The 19996-nt window shown below is 42.7% G+C and overlaps 1 protein-coding gene across 4 annotated transcripts in view; it reads left to right on the top strand.

Annotated features, from left to right (window-relative positions):
- The window catches only part of LOC110494541 (cadherin-4), a 354972-nt gene that overhangs the window by 133856 nt on the left and 201120 nt on the right, over positions 1-19996 (top strand). For all 4 annotated transcript variants that reach the window (XM_090206011.1, XM_036950601.2, XM_036950600.2 and 1 more), the window contains exon 3: positions 2954-2977. In XM_090206011.1, coding sequence (XP_090062137.1) covers positions 2954-2977 — 24 coding nt within the window. The remainder of the gene's footprint in view (positions 1-2953; positions 2978-19996) is intronic.

Genomic DNA, 19996 nt, shown 5'->3' with positions numbered 1-19996 from the left:
TTCGGAATAAAAAAAAGTACAAAAAGTAGATGAGGAAATTAGGACACATACGCAATCTCTTTCTCTCTCACACACACACACACACACACACACACACACACACACACACACACACACACACACACACACACACACACACACACACACACACACACACACACACACACACACACACACACACACACACACACACACACACACACACTCTCTCTCTCTCACACGCACATGCACACACACACACACACAAGCACTGACACAGGGCGTCAGGTGGTAGCTTCCATCTGCTGTATGGTGTGCGGAGACTTACACTGAAGCTGCTGTATGGTGTGCAGAGACTTACACTGAAGCAGACTACCTGTAAGCTTTTCTGTCAGTAAGATGTCAATCAAGCTTTCACATAAGCTACCTACAGCAGAGCGGAGTTCCTCACTCTTTAGTGAGAACTGAATGGTGCTTGCATCCTCAGTACACATGTAATATTAATGTCGGGGACATTCACTCTGTCCAAGTCTCTGGGCAGCCATCAACCTCTCTGACCAACCACACACAGACAGGAAATCACGCAGAAAATGTGGATGTAATGCTGGGCTTTCAGAGGCACAAAGGTGTGTTTCTCTAATTGATGGAGGAAAGTAATAGCTCTGACCTTTTTCCCTGGAGTTGTAATGAGAGGAAGTATGCATCATCCCTTCCTGTGACTTTTTTTATCCCAGCAGCACATCTCTCTGTAACACCTCTAGTAGGTAATGCATTGTGACCACAGCTCAATGCAATACAGTGATTCATCAATACCCTACTGTATTGTGAGACTAGTATTTTCATTCCATATGTTATACATTCTATCAATTGTACATTGATTACAATTCCTGGGAGTCGGGAGCATAGGTTAGTCAGCGTCAAACCGTCAGTGCATATAGAGGATAAAGGTGGGGGATATGTGAGACAGGGGATGAGAGTTACGGTGAGTGCCAAGCTGTGTCCAGACATCATAACTTGGCGGAAGGAGACCAAACACAGGAACAGGACACATGATGTTGAGGGGACAGTACTATTGGCTGCCTGTCTGAAGCCCTTATGAAGCCCTGTGGTAAATGTTAATGCTCAATATATTAACTTCCAAATCACACACTGTTAAAGGATCTATAATGTTCCAGTCTAGAACCTGTTAATAGGCTGTGGAAGAAGGCCCGGCCCCTCAGTGGGAGGCTTGAATATAAGGCAGGCAGCCCTGGCTCACCATGGGAGACTGGGAACAGGACAGTCAGCTTGAGTCTTCTCAAGGGGACGGCTGCAAGGCCTACAGAGGAGCGAGAGCAGCGCTAGGCTGCCACGGGTATGCCAAATATGAGGCTGCCTGCCAATTTGTGGGGATACTGGCAAGTGCAGCGCAGGCTGAATCCTTAACAGAGGGAGATGAATTATTGAAAAGGTGCTAGGAGTTATGTAGGGGGTGGATAGAGATGCCTTTGCATGCGCTAGAAGAGAGAGGCGGTACACATTACAAAATGTTTAGGGCCTAGAAATCGACGGTTTATAGTTTGTTTGGATGTTTCTTGTTTGTTTTGGTTCTAAAAAATACTATTTACTTGGTTGTACAAAATACACAAGTTGCTATACACACGTTTCACAAGTTGCTCAGCCCCTCAAAAAACTAAGCTTGTCTTTCCTACTAGCACTGCCTTTGCTGATAATTTCATTCTTGTGGAAAAATGTACATGTACTTACTGCGACTGTGAGATGTGGTTGTCCCACCTAGCTATCTTAAGATGAATGCATTAATTGTAAGTGGCTCTGGATAAGCTTGTCTGCTAAATGACTCAAATGTTACTAGGATGCTATTCTTGTTAATGCCTTTCATTATTTGATGCTAACTCTGCACCATGCGCAAGTCAATAGATGCTCTGAAAATAATTGTATTCATAAACAGCCTAACAAACAAAGCATAGCGAGACACAGTATAGTACATTATTGGCCATGTTTTCCCCTCAGCATGGCAACTTTCTCTCTCTTTGGGGCACATTTAGATTCTGCATTCATGCCAGTCACAGTTACTAGTGTTCTACAATTGTGCTACAAAGTGTTTTGCTGTGATTAAACAGCAATTTGAGGGTCACATTGGTGAGCAGGGGTGGACTGGCAGGGGGTGTTGTTGTCAGCGCTCCAGACTCCCTGTGACGCCTGACGCAGAAATTAGGTCAATGAATGCAAAACAGCATTCATGGAAATTGTCCCTCATCAAATCTGTGTGCAGCTTCTCCGTTCGAAGGGCATCAGAGGGGCAGAAGGCATAGAGAGAAACTGTCTAGAAAACAAACACCTGGCTGCTTCTCTCCTCATCCAGCTGGATCTTTGTCTTAATTTTTGCCTAAATAAAGACCTAAAGATGTACATAAATGTAGCGTGTCGTGGAATTCACTGCGTTTTATTGTGAGACCGTTATCGCATTATAGACATCACAATAACTGGGGTCTATTCAAGTTGATGGATCTAAGTGCATTGTAAAGAAAAAGGAGTGTAAGGAAAACTGTTCCAGTAGAATTGCAGTGTGTGCAGTACACAACATACCATAATGTATGCACATTGCGCTCTTTATTTGAAGCGAGCTCCATGTTTATTTGAAGTGAGCTCCAATAGCTCCAAGTTCTTATGTCACCCAAACTTCAAGAGCGTGTGCTTTATTTTAAGAGAATGACAGCGTGTGGATGTCTTTTTCTTTCCTCATGATAGAAGTGATAGATGACTGCTCAGCAACTCACTAAGCAGGATGTGTCTTTGTTGGTTCTGGTTTCCATTCTGTGTGATCTGTGATTTGTCTGTTGTTTCTGTTTCCTTAACCACTCTCTGTTGTTCAACAATGACACAAGTTTGTATGGCAGCTTGATAGCTAGCATGTTGTGTTCTAATTGTTGTATTCTCTCTCTCCCTTCATCTCTCTCTTCTCTCTTCCTGACAGACACCAGCCTATCGAGTGAACGTGGTAAGTACTGCAGAGGCACGTTTCCCTGATTTAGATATGGCTGAATTGACTGCGCCAGATTGGAAATGTTTTTGTGGATGTGCAAAGAGCTGTTTTTAGGTGTTTGTCTCAGGGGGAGTTTGATGCCGTGAGCACAGAACATCATGTGCATCAGTAGGAAGCCATTTTCCTCTCCATCACATTTCATGTTACAACAATTTTGAAAAGGGTGAAAAAAATTACCGAATGTAATTACCAAAACAGCAGTGCTGGACCGATGTGGCCGATCAGAATTTGAATTTGGCATATTTTCCTTGCATGTACAGGCAGTGCTTGACTTGGGATGAAAGAGGTGCGGGAGCTATCTTTTTTCTACTCGGTCCATTTGACTATGTTCACAGAAATTCACAAATGACATTAAGCTATAGAAGATCTCTGATTATTCACTATTAAGGGTTCATACACATTTTGACAGATGGAATTTCATGGCTTTTCCATGACTTCTAACCAAATTTCAATGACCAATAATTGGTGGCGTCTCTATGTAGCCTACGTGAAGAAGTTACATAAATGTGGTATTGACACTAGAAGGCTGTTGGTCTCTGATCCCATTTAGGCCTGCTATCTCCTGCCGTTGTGCCATTAATCAAGGCACTTAACCCCCCACAAAGTAGAATAACTGCACTGGTAGGCTACTGTATAAAACAAGTGGTCAACCATCTGGAGAGCTACTGGGTGTGCAGGCTTTTAATCCAGCCCTGAAACACACCGAGTCTGCTTATCAAGGTTGTGTTGAGCAGCTGATGTTTAGACTACAATGTGGTGTTAGAGTGGAGCGTGAAAAAAAAGCCTGCACACCCAGTACACTCTAAAACATGTTGGGTTGTTTGCTTGTGTTAGTGTTTAAATACTGGAGAGTTGAGACCAAATCACGGACGCTGGACAGAGTGGATTTCAGTTGTAACAAAAGACAGTTTTAATGAGTCAAAGATATCTTGTCCCGCAGTTTTACGTGCACGGATCTAGTTCATATAACTCGGCAAGGAGTCAGGTGAAAAAGAGACCTTATACAAAGGTTACATTCATTTTTATACATAGAATAAAGTAGGTGGAGTCTTGTCGTTTCGGTCTTCTGACTGGTCGGAGGGTTGGAGGCGGGCCTTGCTCTAGCCAGAGCGGGCCCCATTGGTGCACAGCAAAAGTCCTTTGCTCTAGGGAACCGACCAGTAGAGGGGGATGAGATGTGTGTTTATACGAGGAGATATTTGTGTGTCTGGAAATCTGATACCGGAGAGCAGAGGGGGTCGTGAAAGAAGAGAACAGAGGGGGTCAGTCTTATGGCTGGGTGTATGTGTTCTTGCGATGGAATGTCTTTGTTTATATGAGCTATGTGTATGAATATTTATATAACACTTGACCCAACTGCTGGTTTGCAGGCAGTGGGTTACTTAGTCGGGTTGTTTTCTTTTAAAACTGCTGGGCTATTGATGCTGGGTGCTGGGTTATTGAGGTATGATCCAGCGGATCAGAAGACTAGAATCATAGTTTAGTAGGTGTCATTCATGTTCATCTGTTCTGTTGCATAGTTATCATATTTTAAGGTCGAATAATATCGCTTCAATATCACTGACAGATTTTTATGAGTTCGCTAAAAGCCTATGTAAATCCCATTGTTGGGATACAATAAGGTGGTACAGTATAGCTTATTAGGCAATGAAATTGTATACCTTATATTTAATAAATAAGCATAATATTATAGAATAATGTGTAAAGACAAATATTATAAAAATGTGGATGTGCAGTATGTAAATGTAACAGTTTAACTTTCGTCTGTCCCCTCGCCCCGGGCTCGAACCAGGGACCCTCTGCACACACCGACAACAGGCACCCACAAAGCATCGTTACCCATCATGCCACAAAAGCCACAGCCCTTGCAGAGCAAGGGGAATAACTACTTCAGGTCTCAGAGCGAGTGACGTCACCGATTGAAACGCTATTAGCACACACCACCGTTAACTAGCTAGCCATTTTACATCGGTTACATAAACTTAACATGAACTTGCTGAACAGGATGACATTTTCATGACCATAAGAACCCTCATTCGACAACTTGCTCATTCAGGCATGGCACATTCTCAATGTGCGCATTCTCAAACTGTAAGTCTACAGGCACCCATACACCGGATTCACAGACTAGCGGAATCAGGATATAAATGTCAACTCTCCATAGCTATTAAATACAGATCTCATCTTCAATCCGCTTTGATCAATCTTTTTTGACTCTGTGTGATAGGCTACTTTGTTTTATAGATCTGCGCAGTTCCCCAAATATTGGATGTGCTGGTATGCCGCTCCGGACAGCTCCAGCCCAAGTCAAGCACTGTGTACAGGATGTATTCACTCTGCCCTATTTAGCCAATTGGCCCCCTTTGTCTCTAATGATTTCATCTTTACAGCAGCCTGCTGGATCTCCTGCCCAATGTCTCTTTGTCTTCATACAACTAACTATAATGGGCTTCATTTCATCTCCACATGGTCCATAGAAGGACAGAGCAGAGAGAGCAGCTATGTGATCTCTGAGAGGGGGAGGAAGACAGAGGGAATAGGGCATGAATTCTCTCTTGCCTTTCCGTCACCTATCACTTATCAAATAATTTGAATGATACTGTATTTCAGAGGGAGAGAGGTATGAAATAATTAATGAAAGGCAGATGAAAGAGTGAGAGGAGATAGAGTTAGGCCAAGGTCTCTGTGCCCTGCTGCTAGGAGGCAGCGGGGGGAGAGGAAGAGAGAGACCAAGCCTATCACTATCTATACTGACTAAAGCACATGGCCTACCACACACTGCCGACCGGGTGTGAATGCATGTGAGTGGTACACTTGATTGAATGTGTCAGTGTCAGTGACTATAGGACTTAGGCCTTCAGAGAGACCAAACAACTATGAGATTAAACAATTTCATAACTTTAGTGAAGCATCCCAGGACAGTAGAAAAATATATTACAAACAGAAATCCAATATGGATGGTGTTAAGAGATAGATGAAAGGGGTTGAATGGAGCTGAAGGGTGGGACTAATAACAACAAGATAACAAATGTAAAACATACTGTGTCTGTAAAATGTATATAGGTTCAGAACTTTTGTTAAAGAGCACAGTTACTAATATATGGCAAATAGAAATCAAACTGGATGGACATCAGAAATAGAGGAAGGCCAGGACTAAAAACAAACTAAATTGTGAACTAGATTGTGTCCATAAATGTATATAGTATGTTTAATCTGGACGTAGAGGCCTACGTGTTATTCACAAAATCTTTAGACCACACTATCTACCAAGAGACTTCTCATCTATATTATTCATAGCTGTCTATTTACCACCACAGACCGATGCTGGCTCGAAGACTGCACTCAACTCTATAAGGCCATAAGCAAACAAGAAAATGCTCACCCAGAGGTGGCGCTCCTAGTGGCCAGGGACTTTAATGCAGGCAAACTTAAATCAGTTTTACCAAATTTTTTACCAATATGTTACATGTGCAACCAGAGGGAAAAAAACTCTAGACCACCTTTACTCCACACACAGAGATGCACACAAAGTTCTCCCCCGCCTGCTTACAAGCAAAAACTAAAGCAGGAAGTTCAGTGGTTGCTCCACGAAAAGTTTTGCTATTATGCTGCGGCACTTAGAGGTAATGTGTGGTTTAGTACGGTACCCTGCGTCACCACTTAATTTCTCCAGACCAGCTCAAGGGGGAGTTAGAGCACTGATTATGCTTTTGGGTCCTACTGTGTCTCTAACGGATAATGAATGGGCGACATGAACCTAAATAGAAACTGATAATTCTGAACGACTTCAGTACTACTTACTAAAACTGTTGTTACACTAAGGTTTTTATTATTTTATTAGGATTATTTTGCTCTTACTGTCGTACTGTACAGCACCTGAGTGGTGCAATGGTCTAACACACTCCATACACTGGTTCCTCCTTTAAAAGTTGCGAGCTTGCACCGCGGGACTTAGGAGGTACCCAGCATCATGGCTTCATAGCTCCAGACCACCACAAGGGGGAGTTAGAGCACTCAATATGCATTTGGGTCCCAAGGTTTTAATATGACCAATCATATTGACTGGTTCCAATGACAAATTTTGACACGAGCCACCCATCCCTGCGTGAAGATGGCTGAAAAAATGTACAATTGAAAGCAATATGTTAGTTAATGTAGAAACAAACGTTTGTGCATATTCTTTTGTCAAAGTTTTTTACAAAAATCGCTATTTACCAAGTTATCTGACTAGCTAACATTAGCCAGCTAGCTTGTCTTGGGAGAATGAATTTGTAATTTGTGTTTTAGGGATTCCTGAGAAAACCAGCAAATTAGGCTGCCGTCTTGTGAAACAGTGGATGTAAAGAATCTAGCTAGCTAAAGCATTTTACTGCAAATGTAATGTTCAATTGTGTAAGCTTGCCTCACAATGCAGCTGAAGTAATATACCTAACTATTTACTTTCTTAGAGGATAAAAATAACTGTATGCCTATGGATGTGTAGCTAGCTACAGTATGGATTCAATCTGTGTATGGACGCTAAAACGTTAGGTTATGAACTAATATTCATACCAATATATGAACCTCAGCTATCATAGTTGTTGTATCAACTTCAAGTCAGAATGGCATTAATGAAGCCTATGTGTAACCGGTGTGAAATGGCTAGCTAGTTAGCGGGGAGTGCGCTAATAGCGTTTCAAATCGGTGACGTCACATGCTCTGAGACCTTGAAGTAGTTGTTCCCCTTGCTCTGCAAAAGCTGTGGCTTTTGTGAAGAGATGGGTAACGATGTTTCGAGGGTGGCTGTTGTCGATGTGTGCACAGGGTCCCTGGTTCGAGCCCAGGTAGGGGCGAGGAGAGGGACAGAAGCTATACTGTTACATATGGATAGAGTAGAATATAATAATATAATAACTTTATTGTGCCAAGGACTTCCTTTCTGTTGAAAAAAAGTTGCTTTCAGAACAATAATTTTTGATTGAAAATAAAAAAGATTTTGCTCTCGACAAATAGACACAAATGTACCTCCATAACATATAACAATTTGCCTGTGAATAACCACACCTTCATACAAACGTGCTACTGTATGCAGAATTCTTGACGCACAACCGAAGATGCTGCCATATCCTGCCAGCACTCCCACAAGCGAGCCACTCATGAGCAGAATGATGACGCTTGGAAAAGGGAAAGGAATGAGATGGGACCAACAATTTGTTGCAAATTGGTGAGGGTAGCTAATAGCTGAACAATAGACTATTCAACCTTCACTAAAGAATAGTCTACGGGGGGTGTGAAACCCCCCGTATCACAGACCAGATTTGCCCTAACAACCAAGCTTGCTACTCAATGTAATAAAGTAATGACTTTTTAAATAAGTTACCTTACTTGTTATGTTGGCTGACAATTTGTTAGCTACACTGTCCTTACGAACCACATAGCATATCATTACAGCAGTATATACCGCTATGTTAGCTAGCTACCTAACGTTAGTAGTTATACATCAAACTTGCCAGTATATTAACTATAGGCTATCTAACTACACAACGTTTTTTGACTTGATTATTCTCGTCGTTCTTAGCTTAGCTAAATGGTATAGTCGTTGTGCTTTCTCAATGGACATTTGGGTGCTTTCGTAAATTGGCTCTGGCTATCTATAGGCTGGACAATAGAACGAGTCAAAATTCACCCAAGGCTGAAAAACAGCTTTTTATTTTCAAAACCATGTACATTTAATTCAGCTCGTGTCATGCTAATTTTGCTATTTGTGACCTGCGGAAACAACTTGAAAGACGACGACCACAAAATGTTAAATCCTCAAATCCTCTGCGATTAAGCCTAACCGCTCTGTCAACAGAGCTCTGTGTTTATTTTCAGATGTATTAGGTTATGAAATCTGACTTTTTGGATATAATGTTAAAGATACGTTAGGCCCCACTGAACAATTCAAAACATTAAGAATCATCTGTCTTGGTAAAATTTATTTTAAAACATAAGGAAGTGAAATGTCATCATCAAAGCGCATTTTCACCCACCCTGGGCAGAGTGGGTGGACACCCTACTCATTGTCATGTGGCTGGGAACTTTCTCTCTCTGCTTAATTTGCTGTACCAGGAGTCCTAGCTGTAATTGTGTTAAGAGAAAATGTGGAGCCGGGCTGGTTTTAGTGCCTTAATCTGTAGTCTCCGGATTGATATTGTTTTTTCTGGCAGCCGAGCAAATTGTTCAGCCCCATCATCTGCACTGGAAACTGCCTTAACTCTGTCAGGACTGAATGGGGGAGCAAACAACATCTGTTGCTAAGTGCAAAACAAAACAGCTGAGAGGCTAAATGTATTCCCATCTCAGTCCCTTTATGTTCTCTGAATGCTTCATATTCAAATATAAAGGTCATACAGTATTTTCAGATACATCAGACATTCTTTAGTCATTTATTTTTATTTGGAGAGGAATGCATGGGAAATTGACCACTGCAAATATCCTTTCACAGGGCTAATGCAATACATAAACTATCCATTCTCAGATTGGAACAGTAATGCGTCGAGATTAAAGGTGATTTTCCTCTAGGCTCCCTGATTAATTCTGTATCTATCCTTGAGAGCAATGTAAAATCATTTGAATCCACAGAAACTCTCTCTTTCATCAGCTCCTCAACAGAAATATCAAGTGTTGCCTTGAAAGTGCTGCTCTCACTGTAGCTTTGAGTAGATGTTTGGGCAGAAAGAGCAGCTAATGGGCTGAGAAATGTTGTCAAACCTACTGCAACAACAGAAGCTAATGTCTCCAGACCCACTGAACAGGAACACAATGTCCAGGAGCCCAGGCACTGAAGAAAGAAAAGCCCTGGCCCTGCTTTACTTTCATGTGTCAGGAAGACCATTTCTGTCAGCCTTATTGTGGTGCTGCTCTGCTCTCCAAGTGGCCTGCTGAAATGGCCTAATTGCCTGCTGGAGTGGACTAGCTCCAGGGTCCTGCTATGGAATGTAGGTTTGTAGATCTCTAATACAGCTATCAAGTGATATGACAGTACTGTATCTAGCTCTAGAACTCCAGAGCAGACTACAGTGTGGGGGAGGATTCACAGCTCAGTGATATTGAGGTTGATTTACCTGGACCCCTCCGCCCAGAGAGCGCCTGGTGCTGTTTTTAACACGCTTTGTTGTGTAAATGTTCCACATGCACACTTTAATGACGATCGATAATGTAAGTACATTTTCTTCTCTTTTAGTTTGATCATCTTGCTGTCTGTGGATTTGTGTGGGTTTGCTTTTGGCACTCGCCACCTAAGCGGAAGATATGTTGCTTGATCTTTTGCTCTGGCTTTCTCTGAAATGTGGTGGATTGGTAGGCCTTCTGCCCCTCTTCCCCCTCAATGCCAATTAAAAGTGTTTTTCTCAGCTAGATTTAGAGCTCCTAAAGACAGTCACAGAGAGCAATTGAAGTGAAGTCACTCAGGACGTATGGCAGATGGTTCGGCTTGGAATTTGCAAAGAGAAATGCCTACAAAGCAGGAAACAAACAATCTCGATAATGACAGTCTGTTTGTGTGGAAAGCACCTACTTCTAGCCCAATTTAAATTGTATCCCTGTACCCTAACTTTAATTTAAACATACTGTCAAAACTCCATAGCCTCTTCAGAGGCCTAAGATATGGTGGTGAAAATGCCATACCCATCCCCATCAGTCACAAAAAAAGTATTGAGACAATAGAAAACATATCTTAGAGAAAAGCAGCAGCAACAACTTGATCCCATAGCTTAAACTTCAGCTCTCAGTTGTGGGTCCTCACTGAATAGGGACCAGATGTACTATCGGTCCATTTACAAAGACAGGGAGACTCAAAGAGAAGTGAGACAGAGAATAAAGCATAATGGCTGCAAGCTTCAACCTCCAAGTGGGCTGGATTTATCAAACAGGACCCAGAGAAGCTTGATCAGTGAATAACCCCCTTTTGGTGATTCAGATGAGAGAGGACAGGAAACCGGGAGGACTAGGGCGTTCTCAGCCATGTGGATTTGGATCTGGGTTGAAAACATACACACACCAGAAACACAGTGGATATTGTTAATGCTCTATATTCATGTCAATATAAAAGCAATTTCCCCTCATTAGTGGAGTGACTCATCGTAACTCTTCTTAGTTGAGTTTTATAGATCAATATAGCCCACAATTTTAACCTATAATTAGAGTAGAGAGTATTTTAGGAGAAAGAGTTCAGTGTGAACCCACTGGGGCACACTGTCCCACATGTCATTTCAACATGGATAATTGGGTAATATTTGGTTGAGGCTTTGATCAATGAGATTACAACGTAAAGTATTTTCGCACACTCACCCACTTTAGTTGTCACCCAAATTTCTATCATTGTGCGATTAACCATTTAAAGCACAGAAAAGTTCAAATGGGAGTACAAGATCAGATATTTTAATTTATTTATACAACTGATTAATGTGTTATCACTGTGCTTCATCAACAGCAGAATCAAATTTCCTGGATTTACATTAAAACTACATGGTGCAAGTGATCAATGCCGCTTGAGATTCTGCACAGATTATTACAGCAATTGTGAAGATCTCCACAGACCTGCGACGACCTATGCATGCTATCTTGAACAGTAACCATGGATGTTTTAATCATATTAATGTTGAATGTTACATTAGTTTGTTTTACAAAAGTCATATTGAGTTATTTTTGGTTGACAACATTTAAATATCAACATTTAAAGGAGATCTATCTGCTTGGATAGTTCCATCTGAGCCACTGGCTTAATCCCATTATTTTTGGGAAGGATGAGTTGGAGATGTGAATCCAACATATAATTTGTTAAAGGGATTCTCTAGAACTTTTGTATACTTTTTAGCCAATAGTTTTGAAAGTAGCGCTCACGATCCAAAATTGGTTACCCAACATTGTGTACTTCATCACAAATGTGCAGATATGTGCACCACGTCATTGATCGCTACAGTATCTCTCTCTTGCTGTACTGTGTGGGCGTCTTTGCAACTGTCACCCAAATGGCAACAGGTTGAAGCTCATTGACTTAGAACTCTAAATGCTAGTGGGCTGGCCCATGTGGGGGGAAATATAAGGCAAATTGTACTGCACATTTTCCAGAAAACAGTTGCTTTGAAACTAGGAATTTCATGGGTAATGGAGGTAAATTGATTGATTTGATTTATTAAGAAGCCCATTAGCCGACGCCAATGGTGACAGTTAATCTACTGGGATCCTGTGCAAAACGAAAAAGACGTTACAGACAAAATACTTTACAATTTATATACAGTACCAGTCAAAAGTTTGGACACATCTACTCATTCCAGGGTTTTTCTTTATTTGACTATTTTGCACATTATATAATGATAGTGAAGACATCAACACTATGAAATTGCACATAGGGAATCATTTAGTAACTAAAAAAGTGTTAAACAAAATATATTTTATATGTGAGATTCTTCAAAGTAGCCACCGTTTGCCTTGACAGCTTTGCACACTCTTGGCATTATCTCAACCAGCTTCATGAGAGAGTCACCTAGAATGCATTTTAATTAACAGGTGTGGCTTGTTAAAAGTTCATCTGTGGAATTTCTTTCCTTCTTAATGCGTTTGAACCAATCAGTTATGTTGTAACAAGGTAACAAGTTGGAGGCTTTTTTCCCTCACCAACTTTAAACATCAACTATCTGGGCAGCTAACTGATCACTGCAGCTGTACATAGTCCATCTGTAAATAGCCCACCCAATCTACTTACCTCATCCCCATACTGTTTTTATTTTATTTACTTTTCTGCTCTTTTGCACACCAGTATCTCTACTTGCACATCATCATCTGCTCATCTATCACTCTAGTGTTAATCTGCTAAATTTTAATTATTCGCTCCTATGGCCTATTTATTGCCTACCTCCTCATGCCTTTTGCACACACTGTATATAGAGTTGTGCATCAAATGACCTGGTCTTTACAATCACCTGACTTCAACCCAATTGAGATGGTTTGGAATGAGTTGGACCACAGTGAAGGAAAAACAGCCAACAAGTGCTCAGCATATGTGGTGGGGACTCCTTCAAGACTGTTGAGAAATTCCTCATGAAGCTGGTTGAGAGAATGCCAAAAGTGTCCAAAGCTGCCATCAAGGCAAAGGGTGGCAACTTTGAAGAATATAAAATGTAAATTATATTTTGATTTGTTTAACACTTTTTGGGTTACTACATGATTCCATGTGTGTTATTTCATAGTATTGATGTCTTCACTATTATTCTGAAAGGTAGAAAATATTACAAATAAAGAAAAACCCTTAAATGAGTAGGTGTGTCCAAATTTTTACTGGTACTGTTCAGTTAAAAACATTAATATGTTGTGTGTGCATCAATCAGTTACACATACAGTGGAGCAAAAAAGTATTTCGTCAGCCACCAATTGTGCAAGTTCTCCCACTTAAAAAGATGAGAGAGGCCTGTAATTGTCATCATAGGTACACTTCAACTATGACAGACAAAATGAGAAAAAAAATCCAGAAAAACACATTATAGGATTTTTAATGAATTTATTTGCAAATTAAGGTACACTTCCAATATATCTACATAACCTGAAAGGCCGCTCAGCAAAGAAGAAGCCACTGCTCCAAAACTGCCATAAAAAAGCCAGACTACGGTTTGCATCTGCACTTGGGGACAAAGGTCGTACTTTTTGGAGAAATGTCCTCTGGTCTGATGAAACAAAAATAGAACTGTTTTGCCATAATGACCATCATTATGTTTGGAGGAAAAAGGGGGAAGCTGAAAATTACCATCCCAACCGTGAAGCATGGGAGTGGCAGCATCATGTTGTGGGGGTGCTTTGCTGCAGGAGGGACTGGTGCACTTCACAAAATAGATGGGATCATGAGGGAGGAAATTACGTGGATATATAGAAGCAACATCTCAAGACATCAGTCAGGAAGTTAAATCTTGGTCGCAAATGGGTCTTCCAAATGGACAATGACCCCAAGCATACTTCCAAAGTTGTGGCAAAATGGCTTTAAGGACAACAAAGTCAAGGTATTGGAGGTATCACAAAGTCCTGACCTCAATCCTATAGAACATTTGTGGGCAGAACTGAAAAAGCGTGTGTGAGCAAGGAGGCCTACAAACCTGACTCAGTTACGCCAGCTCTGTCAGGAGGAATGGGACAAAATCCACCCAACTTATTGTGGGAAGCTTGTGGAAGGCTACCTGAAATGTTTGATCCAAGTTAAACAGGCAATGCTACCAAATACTAATTGAGTGTATGTAAACTTCTAACCCTCTGGAAATGTGATGAAAGAAATACAAGCTGAAATAAATAATTCTCTCTACTATTATTCTGACATTTCACATTCTTAAAATAAAGTGGCGATCCTAACTGACCTAAAACAGGGAATTTTTACCTGGATTAAAGGTCAGGAATTGTGAGAAACTGAGTTTAAATGTATTTGGCTAAGGTTTATGTAAACTTCCGACTTCAACTGTATGTGTATTGAGCTTGTTTGATGCTTTAGGCTTACGGTTTGATGCCTCTAGAAGGAGCCAGAGATTTAGATAACCAGAAGAAAAAAAACTTAACCTGAACCAACTATTTTACTCCCGTTCCTTCTGGCTTTCGTAGATTCTGCCATTACGCTCCTGAAGTTTCCGGTGATAGGCTACACAAGGGGTCTGCAACCTTTCTCAGGTGGAATGCCATTTTATCTTACTATTTTTACTGATCAGCGTTCCAGTTATGGTTTTCATATGCACATTTCATTGAAACAGTTTAATTGAATTTATTGTAATGTCTATATTTCTCAAAATCATTGTCATGTGGTTAATTAAAATTCTATTATAAATGAAAATTATACAAACCTAAAAAGTAATATATTGCCAACTATGTAAAAATATTCTATATAAAGCCAACAAATACAAACATTGCAGCCTGCAGGTTGAAAATATCTTGATTTAAAAATAAATATCATATAAATCAGATTGGCTTTGCCTGTCTGCAAAGAACTTGAAACATTGTATCAACTATGCAGACTCTACCACATCCAGCCAGTGATTGGGAGTCCCATAGGGCGGCACACACAATTGGTCCAGCGTTGCCTAGTTATATTTAGGTACCGGAGCGCCACCATATGTTTGAGCAAATATTCTAGAAGAGGAACAGCAGCTCAAGCAGTAGAACATTTGAGGTGCTGGTACTCAGCTCCAGTGAGCTCCTGCCCAAGTTAAGCACAGCTTCTCATCCCTTGCGCAAAAAGCCTACAGCTGTGTCTGCCCCGAGCTCACTGGGAAACAGAAGGACCAGAATGTTTTATACAATGTTGCAAGTTTGCTAAGGCAAGCTTGGGCCTGAACAAAGTGAATACAAATTGTAAACAATTTATTTAACCTTTATTTAAACAGTACCAGCACCCAAAATGAGTACCGGAACTTATTTCAGTCCAAGCCAAGCACTAATAAGAAGCCTATTTTATGAGGTTTCCACTGGATCAGAGCATTACATTTTTTCATTTCACAGTGAGTGGTTATCGAAAGGGAAAGCTGGAAAGATTTTTCAAATACATTGAGGAACTATTGTAATTCTCAATGGATGTAAAAACCGACTTCGTTTGTTTGCTGTTTGAGGTAAAAAAAAAAAATTACTTTGAGAAGCTCCACAGGTCATTAGTCGTGGTGCATTAAGCCAATCAGAAATACTATCAGATCCCCAAATGGCCGCATTTATATGCCTAGTTTGTGCGCAGGCCAGGTAGCCTATAGATCTAGTTCTATGCATGCATATCCTTACTCAACATTGGCAGGACCGCTCAAAACAAAAGACAATGACTAAATTGACAGAACTCTAAATGGAATTAAATAAACCAAAACTTGTTTCTCACAAATGTAGCATAGGATGTGCACTCTGCAACCAATGTGTCCACTCCAACAATGAGAACAGGAATAATATTGAATGCATTGAAATAAATTACCATAATCAAAGTAACAAACATTGTAGATTAGAAATTATAGAAGTTAACAGTAAAATGTACTGCTGGTGATATATGTAAAGGGTAACTGATTTACACTAACAATTAAACGCAAACAATTCACACAATGAAGTTGTGAAACAATTAATGTGCACAGATTTGCGAAGAGAGAGCATTCTGGAGAGAGAAGTGCATTGTGCATTTTGGCACATGGTCAATCCAACATCTGCATTGGCCATGCCGCATGGTGAAATGGCCTCAGCAGAAGTCAGGCTAAGAATGGCCTCAGCAAAAGTCAGGGCATTCATACTTATTACGCTTCGCGGAGCAGTGCAGAGGTGAGTTTGTGTTTATACAGGATGTATCATGTCAATGCAGAGCTATACAGAGCCCTCTGGACTGTTACAAAATTTGGGAGGGGCATGGTGATGTGGAACCGAGTTCGATTTGGCATCTGCATGCCTCTGGAGGCTCCGCAATTGCATCACACCCTCCATATGGAGCCTCCGACTACATTTTTGAATCAAGCATAAATAGGGTTTTAGTCTAGGCCTCCGCAATGGATTAGTTCACTGAGGTTGGTGCAAATATATATATATATATATTTGTTACTGCTCGCTTAAACAATCTCAGTCGACCAACCGCCTAGCAACCAAACAATCGACCAGTCGACTATTTTGGGTCAGCCTTAAAATGGACACACATGCTTTGTTTAAAGCGAGTGGCAGGTCATTGATAAAAACAGGTAAGGAATTTTTATTTAGTTATTTCACCTTTATTTAACCAGGTAGGCAAGTTGAGAACAAGTTCTCATTTACAATTGCGACCTGGCCAAGATAAAGCAAAGCAGTTTGACACATACAACGACACAGACTTACACATGGAGTAAAACAAACATACAGTCAATAATACAGTATAAACAAGTCTATATACGATGTGAGCAAATGAGGTGAGATAAGGGAGGTAAAGGCAAAAAAAGGCCATGGTGGCAAAGTAAATACAATATAGCAAGTAAAACACTGGAATGGTAGATTTGCTGTCAGGTGCGTGAATGAGGACCCAAAAGCGAATTAACAAACAGAGTTTCTTTAATGATGAACACACGTGGGCTCAGATGGACAGGTAGATTCCGACAGGACAGGACAAGGTTGCAGCAAACACGATGATAGTCTGGTTCAGGCATGAGACACACAAACAAGAATCCGACAAGGACAGGAACAAAAACAGAGAGAGATATAGAGGACCTAATCAGAGGGAAAAAGGGAACAGGTGGGAAAAAGGGGTGAATGAGGTAGTCAGAGAAGACAAGGAACAGCTGGGGAAAAGAGAGACAGAAACGGTAACCTAGTACGACCAGCAGAGGGAGACAGGGTGAAAGGAAAAGACAGAAAGACACAACATGACAGTACCCCCCCACTCACCGAGCGCCTCCTGGCGCACTCGAGGAGGAAACCTGGCGGCAACGGAGGAAATCCTCGATCAGCGCACGGTCCAGCACGTCCCGAGAGGGAACCCAACTCCTCTCCTCAGGACCGTACCCCTCCCAATCTACGAGGTACTGGTGACCACGGCCCCGAGGACGCATGTCCAAAATCCTACGGACCCTGTAGATGGGTGCGCCCTCGACAAGGATGGGGGGGGGGGGGGGAAGACGAGCGGGGGCGCGAAGAACGGGCTTGATACAGGAGACATGGAAGACCGGGTGGACGCGACGAAGGTATCGCGGAAGAAGAAGTCGAACTGCGACAGGATTAATGACCCGAGAAATACGGAACGGACCAATGAACCGCGGGGTCAACTTGCGAGAAGCCGTCTTAAGGGGAAGGTTCTGAGTGGAGAGCCAAACTCTCTGACCGCGACAATATCTAGGACTCTTAGTTCTACGCTTATTAGCAGCCCTCACAGTCTGCGTCCTATAACGGCAAAGTGCAGACCTGACCCTCTTCCAGGTGCGCTCGCAACGTTGGACAAAAGCCTGAGCGGAGGGGACGCTGGACTCGGCGAACTGAGATGAGAACAGCGGAGGCTGGTACCCGAGGCTACTCTGAAAAGGAGATAGCCCGGTCGCAGACGAAGGAAGCGAGTTGTGGGCGTATTCTGCCCAGGGGAGCTGTTCTGACCAAGACGCAGGGTTGCGAAAAGAAAGACTGCGTAAGATGCGACCAATAGTCTGATTGGCCCGTTCTGCTTGACCGTTAGACTGGGGGTGAAAGCCGGAAGAGAGACTGACGGAAGCCCCAATCAAACGGCAAAACTCCCTCCAAAATTGAGACGTGAATTGCGGACCTCTGTCCGAAACGACGTCTGACGGAAGGCCATGAATTCTGAAAACATTCTCGATGATGATTTGTGCCGTCTCTTTAGCAGAAGGAAGCTTAGCAAGGGGAATGAAATGAGCCGCCTTAGAGAACCTATCGACAACCGTAAGAATAACAGTCTTCCCCGCTGACGAAGGCAGTCCGGTGACAAAATCTAAGGCGATGTGAGACCACGGTCGAGAGGGAATGGGAAGCGGCCTGAGACGGCCGGCAGGAGGGGAGTTACCGGACTTAGTCTGCGCGCAGACCGAACAAGCAGCCACGAAACGACGCGTGTCATGCTCCCGGGTGGGCAACCAAAAACGCTGGCGAATGGAAGCAAGCGTACCCCGAACGCCAGGGTGGCCGGCTAACTTGGCAGAGTGAGCCCACTGAAGAACGGCCAGACGAGTAGGAACGGGAACGAAAAGAAGGTTCCTAGGACAAGCGCGCGGCGACGGAGTGTGAGTGAGCGCTTGCTTTACCTGCCTCTCAATTCCCCAGACAGTCAACCCGACAACACGCCCCTCAGGGAGAATCCCCTCGGGGTCAGTGGAGGCTACTGAAGAACTGAAGAGACGAGATAAAGCATCAGGCTTGGTGTTCTTAGAGCCCGGACGATAAGAAATCACGAACTCGAAACGAGCGAAAAACAGCGCCCAACGCGCCTGACGCGCATTAAGTCGTTTGGCAGAACGGATGTACTCAAGGTTCCTATGGTCAGTCCAAACGACAAAAGGAACGGTCGCCCCCTCCAACCACTGTCGCCATTCGCCTAGGGCTAACCGGATGGCGAGCAGTTCGCGGTTTCCCACATCATAGTTACGTTCCGACGGCGACAGGCGATGAGAAAAATACGCGCATGGGTGGACCTTGTCGTCAGAGAGGGAGCGCTGAGAAAGAATGGCTCCCACGCCCACCTCTGACGCGTCAACCTCGACAACGAACTGTCTAGAGACGTCAGGTGTAACAAGGATAGGAGCGGATGTAAAACGATTCTTGAGGAGATCAAAAGCTCCCTGGGCGGAAACGGACCACTTAAAGCACGTCTTGACAGAAGTAAGGGCTGTGAGAGGAGCTGCCACCTGACCGAAATTACGGATGAAACGACGATAGAAGTTCGCGAAGCCGAGAAAGCGCTGCAGCTCGACGCGTGACTTAGGGGCGGGCCAATCAATGACAGCTTGGACCTTAGCGGGATCCATCTTAATGCCTTCAGCGGAAATAACAGAACCGAGAAATGTGACGGAGGAGGCATGAAAAGTGCACTTCTCAGCCTTCACAAAAAGACAATTCTCTAAAAGGCGCTGGAGGACACGTCGAACGTGCTGAACATGAATCTGGAGTGACGGTGAAAAAATCAGGATATCGTCAAGGTAAACGAAAACAAAGATGTTCAGCATGTCTCTCAGGACATCATTGACTAATGCCTGAAAGACAGCTGGAGCGTTAGCGAGGCCGAAAGGAAGAACCCGGTATTCAAAGTGCCCTAACGGAGTGTTAAACGCCGTCTTCCACTCGTCCCCCTCCCTGATGCGCACGAGATGGTAAGCGTTACGAAGGTCCAACTTAGTGAAAAACCTGGCTCCCTGCAGGATCTCGAAGGCTGAAGACATAAGAGGAAGCGGATAACGATTCTTCACTGTTATGTCATTCAGCCCTCGATAATCTATGCAGGGGCGCAGAGACCCGTCCTTCTTCTTGACAAAAAAAAACCCCGCTCCGGCGGGAGAGGAGGAGGGG

This window comes from Oncorhynchus mykiss, chromosome 17, assembly GCF_057628025.1.
Source record: "Oncorhynchus mykiss isolate SJ-2025 chromosome 17, ASM5762802v1, whole genome shotgun sequence".
NCBI lineage: Eukaryota > Metazoa > Chordata > Actinopteri > Salmoniformes > Salmonidae > Oncorhynchus > Oncorhynchus mykiss.
The sequence above is the reverse complement of the archived record's forward strand: the minus strand, read 5'-3'. Positions and strand labels throughout refer to the sequence as shown.